Raw genomic sequence first — 12,064 nt, 5'->3', positions numbered from 1 at the left:
CATGAAATGAGCAAATGCTGTTGGAAAAATGGTGCTGACAGACTTGTTTAATGTAGGGCTGCCATCAACCTTCAATGTGTAAAAAAATGCAATCTCTGCAAAGTGCAATAAAGTGAACCTCAATAAAATGAGCTATGTGTGAAAAAACATACTTCTATTTTTTTGCTGAAAATGCTTTAAACAGATATGTGTATGTGTGTGTATACCATAATTTAAAAAATCTACAATTATACAATGAACTTCAATAATTTTATAATTTTTTTTCTAAACAAATGCCTATTGCTAAAGAGTTTCCTGGGGTGCCTGGGTGGCTCAGTCAATTGAGCATTCAACTTCAGCTCAGGTCATAATCTCAGTTTGTGAATTCAAGCCCCACATCAGGCTCACTGCTGTCAGCACAGAGCCTGCTTCAGATCCTCTGACCCCGCTCTCTCTCTTATTCTGTTCATCCCCTCTCTTTCTCTCAAAAACAAAATAAACATTAAAAAAAAAATAGTTTCCTTCTACAGCAACATCAAAATGCAATTTATTGTTTATTATTGTTGAGATGATCTGCCAGGTTTTGAGAACTTTATCTGAAATGATTTTCTGTCCTTGATTTTAATATCATAAATATTGAATACCTTTCCCCACATCACCAACATCTCAATAGAGAGTCTCCATAAATATAAGTATCATAGTTATAAAGTAACTAAAGTATGTTTACATACCCATACAAATAAATATTACCTCATTACTTTATAATAATAACAAAGTGCTGATATGAAAAGGAAGAAAAAGATCTATAGAAACAAAGGGTTAAGTTGCATAGAATTACTATGCTTTGGTGTGAACTATCCAATTTCAAATTAAGTTGAGCTAGGATTCTTTTCACATGCATAATAACACAGCAAAATAGTTCATTAGAAGAAAGGAAGTTAATTCCTCACTGGGTTCTCATTTTTCTTTTCCTTCTTTCTTTCTCCTTGTTCTAGAAGTCATATGAAATTTACATAGGTTTTTGTAAACACTCCTAATACTCATTTATGTAAACCAATTCTAAAAATCAGGTGTATCGGCTGTGGATGAGAAATGTCTAAATGCACAATACATACTTCATACATTTAAAGAAAAAAACATTTCATGACCTGGTACCATAGAATACCTAGAATACAGTGTACTAAACATGCTGACCAAATCTCATTTTTACTACCTAAATATTGGCTTAATATATCTATTTCTTTCCATAATCATTTTATGGGAACTAGATCCAAAGTCACGTTCCACACCAATAGTAGTAATCCAATATGTCAAACAGAGCCCCTTATTAATGATTCATTTCTACTATTCTAATATTCATTTCTATTCATTGTACTATTACATTTAAACAGCTACCCCTACTCCAGATAAGGATAAGTTATATTACATAATTTAGAAGGATTAATTTTTCTACTTTTGGTCATTTCTTTTGTCAATTATCTTCAGTAAATGTCCAAAATTGTTAACACTAAAGTCAACAGATATTAAATAGAAATCCTTTTCTATAGCTTTGCTTTCCTTAATTTATGAAGATAAAAAATAAATGACATTGTAAATATTTATGTTAAGTATAATCTAATACCTAGACATCCAATTGAGAGATATTATACAACTACAAACAAAAGGATTGTGCTTGTATAATAAAGAGGGAAAGGAAGTTCTCAAATTAGAGATTAGCAGGTAGTTGCATTTTTTGAGAAGCCCTCTAGTTTTAACATAACTTCATTCATAAATATAACTTCATAGTCCTTATTCTCATTAAATCAAGTTGAGTTACTTGAGATAGAAAAATAGTCTCATTGTAAATAATAAATATGTCCCAATAGGGAAACTCGAGACAAGTATTAGGGAAATAATTTATTTTGAAAAATTTTCTATTTCTGTGAATCTTATGAAAGCTAGTTATCCATTAAGAAGAATAGGACTGTATCTTCCTGATAAGTGTCACTAGATTAAAAAAAAAATTAACAAAGCAAGGAGTTTGCTTCCCACTGGAAAACCTCAGATCATTTATTCTTTATTAAATTAAATTATTATCTCTTATGTAGGGGCCCTAATGGGTGCAATAAATTCAAGCAATTCTAATTTAAACAGTTGTTTTTAATTGAAAACAGAAGTATAAATGTGGTCTTCATTAATAATGTTGCTAATCCTGTTTCCTGCATTTGATTAAAAGTCGCCTTTAGCTAATAGACATATTTTACATGTGACATTATAGTACACCAAAATCACTGAACCACGATCATCATCTACCACAAAATATTTCAGACTCTGTGCCTAGTAGTTTAAATATATTATCAATAATCCTCACGAGATCCCTGTAAAGCAGATTAAGACATCTGCATTCTCAAGGTTAAGTGTCATGCAGCTCTAGAAGTAAATGGCAGGTTTTAGGTTGAAATCTAGTTCACTGTGGTTCCATTTCACTATCATTATGGATAAATCCTCACTGAGCTCTAGCTAAACATAGCACCATTTGTTAAATGTTTGAAGCGCAAAGCCCTAAGGAATTGTCCCTACCTCTAAGGAACTCGCAACCTAGTTATGGAAACAAGGCATGTACAAAAAGAAACAGCCTATCAGAGCTGTTTTTGCAGGAGTAAAAGGAAATTGAGTCCCCACTTGAATAGACCATAGAAGAAGTCAAGGATAGAGGATGCCACATTTCACACTGTATATTACACAGCTGCCTTAGGACATTTGTCTAGAGTATAGGTGAGGGGAAAACACGCACACCCAGAAGCAACCAAAAAACATCACGTGCTTAAAAATAAGCGGCAGGTGAAGCTAGTTGCCTAGCTTGTCAACTGGAAATTTCGACTCTCAATCCTTACCTTTTGGCAATATTCTGCTGGTCTAGCTGGTCTGTTTCCACTCCTGGGAGCCTCAAACACGCTTCTCAGCTCATCAAGGGCAATGGAGAAGCGCTCGATCCTGCGCCGACCAGTCAAGGAATCCTCTTTTAGCACTTCAGGTGGGCGATATTCCCTGGAGTTGTCACTCTTGTCCTCACGCTCTGAGTTCAACATCTCCTCTCCTACACTGAGGGGCATGCCAGGGGCGTCTGGAGGTCCAGGTGCTGACACTCCCTCTACTTTGGGGTCAAGCAATTTGCTTTCTCGAGGCTGGAAGAGCCTGCAACGACTACCCCCAGGGCAACACTCACTTTTGTGGTACTCGCTGGATTCCCACTTCTGCCTCAGGAGGTTCAGGGAGCCCTTCTGTATCGGGAACATGGACGGCTCCAGGTTGTCCTGCAATATCAAAAGTGTCTTTTGTCAAAGATGCGGTCAGGTGTGTGAAGCATTTTCAAAATACCTGGAGTGCCAGCTCTTGGGGTTGGTGTTAACAGTATAGAAATCCAGCTTTGCTATGTAATGTCTGGCTCTTGACCCTACAAAGTATGCCAGTTAACTTAGAATTAGATTATGGAGATGACTGGTTTGTACAGCCATGGACATTTAAAAGTAGAGACAAAAACCAAGACGAAGCGATTTTTCCCCCTTTCTTTCTTTATAAAATCACCCACCAATTATTTACTATGTAAAACTCAGACAACGTTCATTCATTGTTTAGTATATTCTGAGAAAAAGCAATTTAGCAAGTCTAATATGAAATTAAAAGGTTCGTAACAATTCAGGACTTCTTTTGAAATGACTGGTTTCTGCAAATGTCTTACTTGACAAGGAATAGACTAATTGCTAACAGCTATTAAGTTCCTGCTATATGGCAAATCCTTTGATAAAAAACTTTATATGAATCTCATTTTAATCCTAACATCATCAGAATGAGTTAGTTGCTACTATGATTATTATCTTCCAGGAAAGGAAACTGAAAAGTACTTTGCCCAGGGTTCTCAGTGACAGAGTCTGGATTTGAAATGCATCTTTGTGACTCCAGAACCTGCCCTCTTAGCCACTGCAGACTAATGCCTCTTTTGTAATTTTAGCATCCAATTCAAATCTTATTGTGAAATTGATGAGAACTTCACCTTGTTTTAGAGTTTTGTGGTGAAGAGGAAAAAAAAATCAAATGGCAAAATGTATCCTTGCCAGAAACAAACCCACACATCCAAACACAAATCATAGACAGCAAGAGTTACACGCTAGCATAAATTTTTGCCATAGAAATGGCTACATTCTATTCTAACCCAGAGATTCTACACTACAAACTTGGGGCTTTAATAAATAAATTTTGGAATGAACGAACGAATGAATGAATTAATTTTGCTCTTGAGGGATGATGCATTTTTCTGCAAAAGTATTTGCACAGTGTGTATGATAAACAATCTCACTTAGATTAAGGCCTGGAAGTATCTCAAAAGGTCACCTAATACAACGGGTCTCCAGACTTCTTTGACCGCAAACCCCATTGTAAGACACATTCTATGTATTGGGACTCAGCTCGCATAGTACATAAATAAATAAGAAAAACATTTTTGGTTTCACTAAATACTGTCTTTTATTATGTGAATTGTCTGGTGATGTTTTCCACTCTGATAGCCTTCACTTAAAAAAAGAAATGCTACCCGCTAAATTGATTTAATGGTCTACTAATGGGTCATGGACTGTTGGTGTGCTCCACTTACAGCAGGAGTTCAAACTTGGGTTGGGTTTTACTAACAGTGAGGCCTTACAAAAGCTTAATTTCTAAAATGGATTTATAAACATCATGGCTTTATTCTGAAAAATACATTAGATAATGCATATAAAACTTCCAGGGTGTATTAGAAACCCACCCATAGCTCTTAATTACACTCCGTGCTCCATCTCTTGCTAAAACATCATTTGAATCAGTCACATATTCATGCTACACATAAGCTTCCTAGAAAGGAGTGCTTGGAAGAAGGATGAAAGTATTTTAAGTCACAAATCCATAGACTGAACAGACTGGAAATTTTGGCTTTAATAATATTGCTAATTAATAAGTTTGGATTAGTCACTTATTATAGAAAATCTCAAAAAACAGTAGTACCCAGCAAGACCTGAATATCTGTTTGGGAAACTGATTAGCATATGCTGAGAATCTAATCAACATATGCTGGAAATGTCTGTGACTCATGTGTAAATGGACTTAAGAAAAGATCTTATTAACAAGGGAATGACTGAGACATTGTCACAGCTGGTAATAGTGACCTCATGAGGTTATTTAATGAAAGAATTATTCCTCAGCCAAACTTGCAGAGTTAGGAACAGAAATGTAGGAGGAAGAAAAATTGCAAAGTAGCGGAGGAAAACCATTTTTTTGTTCTCCTACAGAAAAAAAAATCCTAATCTTTAAAACTGATTTGGAACTTCTGATTCTACATAAAGACGAATAGACACACTTTTCTCTATTCTTCCTATTAAATATGGCTAAAACCCTTGGAAATTATATATAAAGCAAATGTAAGAGACAGATTGCCTAGGTACTCTGAGATTTGAGGAGCAATATGGTAATGAACTCTTTCAGTCTTATGTAGCCAAAACTTGTTGCTGGAAGACTAACCCAAAGACTTCTAATGGGAACAAAGAAACTTCCCCAAGGAAAGCCTTCTCTCTAGCCAAAGAAACAGGAAATGGGGCAACTTAGCATAACAGGAAATTTTGGACCATGATTGCCATCCTCCAGGTAAATACTGAACTATTTTTGCTCAAGATATGTGTGAGGTTTTTTTCCCCCACATCAACTAATTCTCCAACTCTCTGGCCTCTAACTAGGTGTCCTATGATTAACTAATTGGCATTAGCACAGATTCCAAAGATTAGGATCTCAGTCCCATAAGGCTGTCCCCACTTCAGAGACCAGTGAAGTCCCAGGTTGCCACCTGTACTTCTGACCAACTGGCTATCAGTTGAGGGTTCCCATGGTCCCTCTTACTCAGGTTGGATAATTTGTTAAAACGACTCACAGAACTTAGGATGACACTTTACTTATATTTACCTGTTCATTACAAGGGATACAACTCAGGAATAGCTAAATGGATGTGATGCACATGGTAAAGTATGAACTGGGTGGTGCAGAACCTCCATGCCCTCTCGGCATCCTGGTGAACCTCAGAAGCTCTGGGTTGTTTAGGGGATTTTATGGAAGCTTCATTATAGCGATGATTGATTAAATCATTGGCTGTTGGTGATTAGCTCAACATCCAGCTCCTTTCCCCTCCTCAGAGATCAGGGGTGGGGTTAAAAGTTCTAACTCTCTAACCATGTTTTCATTTTTCTGGTGAACAATCCCCATCATGAAGCTATTTAGGACCCTAGCTACCAGTCATCTCATTAGCATACAGAAGATATTCTTACCCTCCAGAGATTCCAAGAGTTTTGGGAGATGTGTGCAAGATGTGTTATATATTTATCACAAACACCATGAAAAATGCCACCATTGCTCCTTGTTGTCCCCTCTCCCTCCTACCACAATGATGGTATCAGAGAAGACTGAGTGGAGAGCAAGGGTCTTCATCCCTACTCAATGATAACAAGATCTCCAAGATGTCAGTGAAGGCTAGGTGAGGATCACGTAGTTCTGCACCATCTAGAGGTAATGAGATGTTTCTCCTTCTCCCTTTTCCTGCTCACATCAGAAGACATGGAGTTGGCAGCTAAAACTTTCACCATCATCCACTGTTAGTGAAGTTTCTCTTCCAACGGTGGTGTCAGAGGAACCCATGAAAAGACCAATAACACTGGGGGTTGGGGATGGGAGGTAGTTCTCTCCATCCCTGAAAGTCAGGGTGATATTAATGAAATCCCACTTCACCTAACAGTAATGGAACATTCCTCTCCTGGGAGTCAAAGGAGACTAACTGGGTAAATTGGAATTCTACTCCCACTTGAAAATAATAAAGCTTCTTCTCCTTCATCTTCTGAAATAGATATAAGTTCCAAATTTTATAACAGAATCACCCAAATGTCCAGGATATAATTGAAAATCACAGGTCCTCCCTCTTTCTCTTTCTCTCTCTGCCCCTTGCTCACTTGTGCCTCCCCCTCAAAAAAGAAAAAGAAAAGAAAAGAAAAGAAAAGGACAGAAAAGAAAAGAAAAGAAAAGAAAAGAGAAGAAAAGAAAATGACCAGTCATACTAAGAGCCAGGAAAACCTAACTTGAGGAGAAAAACAATCAGTAGACACCAATACTGAGATGACTCAGATATTTGGAATCCTCTGAAAGAATTATGATGACTGAAAGTAGTCATCATAAAATTGCATCGGTGAGTAATTGCAAACATGCTTGAAATTCTTTTAACAATGGAAAATTCTTAGCAAACAGAAGATATAAAGGATAATCAAATAGAAATTTCACAATTGAGATATCAATAATCAAAATAAAATATTCACCAATAAAAAAATTCACTGATGGTCTCAGAATAATGGAAAGGACAAAAGAAAAAGATTGATAAATCTGAGGATAGAATGTTAGAAATTACCCAATGTAGGGGCACCTGGGTGGCTCAGTCAATTGAGCGTCCAACTTCAGCTCAGGTCATGATTTCATGATTTGTGAGTTCAAGCCCACATGGGGCTCAGTGCTGTCAATGCAGAGACCACTTCGAATCCTCTGTCCCCCTCTCTCTGTCCCTCCCCTGCTTGCGTGCTTGTTCTCTCTCTCAAAATAAATAAACATTAAAAAAAAAGAAATTACCCACTGTAAACAACAAAGAAAATATAGTGAAAGAAAGAAAAAAATATAGAACCTTAAGGACCAGAGATCATAAGGACCAAAGATCTAACATTCATATCACTGAGGTCTCAGAAGAGGAGAAAGATGGTGGTGCTGAAAAACTAGTCAAAGAGATCATGCTTGGAAATTCCCAAAATTTGGCAAAAGACATGCACCTATGGATTAAAAAAGTTGAGCTAACCCCCAAGACACATCAAAATCCAATTTCAGAAAACAAAATTAAAAAAAAAAAAAAAGTCTTGCAGGCAGTAAGAAAGAAATCACCTCTCACCTTAGGGGGAAAAACAATTTAAATGACAATGGATATTTTGTCAGAAATCATGGAGGTAAGGAGGAAATGACACAATATTTTTCAAAGGCTATAAGAAAATAACTGTTGGGGGCACATGTGTGGCTGAGTCAGTTGAGCATCAGACTCTTGATTTTGACTCAGGTCATGATATCATGGCTCCTGATGGAGCTCTGCCTTGGGCTTTGTGCTGACAGCATGGACCCTGCTTGGGATTCTCTCTCTCTGCCCCTCCCCTGCTCACACTTTCGCACTCTCTCTCAAATAAACAAACAAAAAAAAGAGGAAATAATTGTCCCTCCAAATTTTATTTCTACAGAAATTATCCTTCTAGGGATGAAAGAAAAATGAAGACATTCAGCTGAAGAAAAACTAAAAGAATTCATTGCCACCAAATTTACCCTAAAAGCATAGTTAAAAGAATTCTTGAAACAAAGGAAACTATAAAAGAAAGAATTTTGGAACATCAAGAATGAAGAGAGAACAATAAAAAGAGAAGAATCATGGATAAATACATTAGACTTTCTCCTCTTAAATTTCCTAAACTGTGGTTGATTGTTGAAGCAAAAAGTTCAACATTGTCCGCTATGGTTCTCAGTGCATGTAGTGGAGTTATTTAAAAACAGTTATACTATAAATTAGGGAGGGTAAAGGAATAAAAGATAAAGTTTCTATACTTCAACTGGCAAAATGCTGACACCAAGAGACTGTGACAAGTTATACATATATAATGTGATATTTTAGAAATCACTAAAAAAAAATAAATCATGTTAAAAAAATAGATAAATCAAAATGTATTTTAAGAAATATTCAAGTAACTCACAGAAGTTAGAGAAAAGGAAACAAACAAAGAGAACAAATATAAAACAAACTAAAATGACAGGGTTAAGCCCTATAATATCAATTATTACATGAAATGTAAATATCTAAAATACTGATATTTTATAGTATATTAATACTAATATTTAATACTGATAGAGATTGCAGAGAACATAAAAACCATTATCCACATACTTATGAAAGAGTATTATGCTGAGTGAAAAAAAATCTCAGAAGGTCACATACTGTATGATTGCCTTTGCATAACATCTTTGAAATGACAAATTATAGATGTGCAGAACAGGTTAGTGGTTGCCAGTGTTGTAAATGTGGAGGGCAAGATAGGTATGACTACAAAGAGGTAGCCTAAGAGAGATATTTGAGGCGTGAGGTGGGGTTGAAAAAGTTCTGATCTCTATTACAACTATGATAAAAGTGTAACAACCTACACGTGATAAAATGGCATAAGACTATAATACACATTGTGTCGATGTCAATTTCCTATGTCTGATAATATACTATGCACTCATGTAAGATGTAACAATTGAAGGAACCTAAGCAGTGTTCACTAGCTCTCGCTGCACAGTGTTGGCAACTTCTTGTGAATCTAGAATTATTTAAAAATAAAATATTAATGGGGCACCTGGGTGTCTCAGTTGGTTAAGTCTCCAGCTCTTGATTTTAGCTCAGGTCACAGTCTCACGGTTCATGAGATGGAGCCCTGTGTCAGGCTCTGCTCTGATAGCCCAGAGCCTGCTCAGGATTCTGTCTCCCTCTCTCCCTGCCCCTCCCATGCTTGTTCTCTCTCTCCCTCTCAAAATAAATAAATAAACTTTAAAAATATATATATAAGTAAATAAAAATAAAATGTTCAAAACCAAACAGACAAGTGATTTGAAGTCACTCCTTTGGGTTTTATTCTACTTGGAGAGCACAGTGAGAAACATAGATGGTAATACCAGCATTCACGTGCAGTGACATGGGGTGGTAAGTCCCTCTGCTGCACTGGCCACCATTATGAATGGTTAAGTGACATCTTTGTGTCAGTTGTCAATTTATTGCTGCTCAGCTCCCCCCGTGTACTTTTCAATATATGTTCCATGATAAAATACTGAATTCCTTTAAGTATTTCTCCTTTAAAGTGCGTACAATGTTTAGCTTTCTCAGTAGAGGGCGCTGGAGGGTCAGTGCAGGAGGAAGAGGCTCTGCAATTTCTTGTGAGGGTAGGGTGTCAGGGGTTTTATGATATGAGAACATCCAGTCAGTGGAGCCTGTCCAGCCACAGGGATAGAATGCCACACCTCTATGATCTTACGACCTTAGTCTGGGGATAATCCTTCCATAGCCCGCTCAACATGGAAACAAATCTTACAGCTGTCAGTGACCTGGAGGCTATCACAGAAAGCAGCTGTTGACTCTGCAAGCTCCTGAGCAACCCACATGCAGCCTGCGTGTGGCCCAGGAGATCAACACAGATCTGCTGCTCCCTCTGCCAGTCCCTACAATAGCTCGCGTGCTCTGAATGCCTCTTGACAAGATAAGGGCTATGACTCCCAGCGCATGGCCTTCCTGCTAGTTGCTGATCACCTTTTCAGTGTGCACCCTGGGGGGTGGCCTATTGCTTGTCTAGAAACTCTGCGAGCATCTGCAGCCTGGCTATACCAGCAAGCTGGTTAGCTAGGCTCGGGCTGAACCACACCTTCTCCAACCCAAGTCTGAATCCTTTGTAAATCTGTCCTTCCTTGGTTATTCTTCCTCAGACCTAGGGTACCATAAATTGTGTTTTTATATATTATGGTTACACTTTTATTGTAGATGTTAATCATTTATATTAAATTTCTCCTGTTTAGACTGTTGTGTGGTTTCTATTTCCTGATCGGACCCACATGGCTATAATACTCTTGTTTAATAAGAGATGCTTACTATCTAATTTCAACAGTAGGTCATAAGGGTACATGTTTTTAGTATTGTCATGATAGTGCATGCCCCTGTTCCCCTTATTACCAACTGTGCTGGTGTGTGATGTGTGGTTGGTAATAACTCTTCTTCCCATAGTCCCTCGGGAATGACAACCAACGTGACAGAGGACAGCATTTACTGAAAAGTGTCCCACTGAACTCTAGTCTTCCATGATGTTCTTCAGAAAACATTACAACAAGAATTATCTAGACAAACAAAATTTAAAAACATAATATTCATCCCATAATATCCAAGCCCAAGTAATTGTTGTTCTAAACTTATTTAATGAGATAATCTTTTATCATAAATTGCTCTTAATATGTTCAGGTGTTGTCTTCCATCAAAGTCATTTTGATAAATGTTAACATAAAGCAAAAATCACTGTAAAAGGCAAGCCTCAGAGTCCTTCTTAGTATATATATAGCAGTAAAAATTGATTACTCAACTCAGTCATGAATTTGACATGTCTTTAAAAAGTATTTAATAATTATATTTAACAAATAATATTTTCACATTTTTATTAGAGCATGGACTTGAATCTGTGAAAGACCACATGATAAGCTGAAACATTTATACATAATATGAGAAGAACTTCCCAGCCTTTGGAGAATTGCAAAGTAAGTAAAAATCTGGATATATATGAACTAAGGAAGATAACGGGATATTTTATACAGCAAGGGTCATTTAATTAAAAAACAAAACAAAACCAAAAACAACTGAGAAGAAATAAAGATCCCAAGGAGCTACACAGGTGATCTCACTGTGACCGTACTGCAGACGTTACCAATGGGTTGATGCATCTTCTTTCACACTCAATGAGACAGACTTTAATTCATGTAGGATTTACTTCCATTCCCAGACCCCAAGGCCTGCCCACCATATTATCTAGCAACACAGGGGAGCAGTGCTCAGGAACAACGTGAAGTTCAGGAATTCTGGACTTTGGTTGTCTCTGTCCAGTGGTTCTCCTCTAGGTTAGGATATCACTACATTGAATCATTGAGACTGAGGTTGCAGCAAGGTAGACTGAGGTAGGATAAAACTGAAAAATGTCCATAGAAACTACAGGATTAACCAATGACCTAAAAAAAAAAAAAAAGCATCAGGGCGGAACAAAACCACTGTTGGCATTTCCACAGAAATGCACGCTGTTTTCAACTGTCACAGATGACTCAGAAAATGTTTTGGTTTCACCTAAGTATGTGACTCTGCATTTTTCCTTGCTGAGGGGATGGTTTTGGAATTTAAGGGATTTTCTCTTTTTTTAATGTTTATTTTATTATTTTTTAGGGAGGATTAAGAGGCAGAGAGAGAGGGAAA

At 37.1% G+C, this 12,064-nt stretch overlaps 1 protein-coding gene across 2 annotated transcripts in view; it reads right to left on the bottom strand.

Moving 5' to 3' along the window:
- XIRP2 (xin actin binding repeat containing 2) overlaps positions 1–3,254 on the bottom strand; it is a 317,696-nt gene extending 314,442 nt beyond the window's left edge. For both annotated transcript variants that reach the window (XM_007074620.3, XM_042997292.1), the window contains exon 1: positions 2,853–3,254. In XM_007074620.3, coding sequence (XP_007074682.2) covers positions 2,853–3,254 — 402 coding nt within the window. The remainder of the gene's footprint in view (positions 1–2,852) is intronic.
- Between the last annotated feature and the right edge of the window lie 8,810 nt (positions 3,255–12,064).

Source organism: Panthera tigris, chromosome C1 (assembly GCF_018350195.1).
Source record: "Panthera tigris isolate Pti1 chromosome C1, P.tigris_Pti1_mat1.1, whole genome shotgun sequence".
In the NCBI taxonomy this organism is placed as follows: domain Eukaryota; kingdom Metazoa; phylum Chordata; class Mammalia; order Carnivora; family Felidae; genus Panthera; species Panthera tigris.
This window is presented reverse-complemented; position numbering and strand designations above follow the sequence as displayed.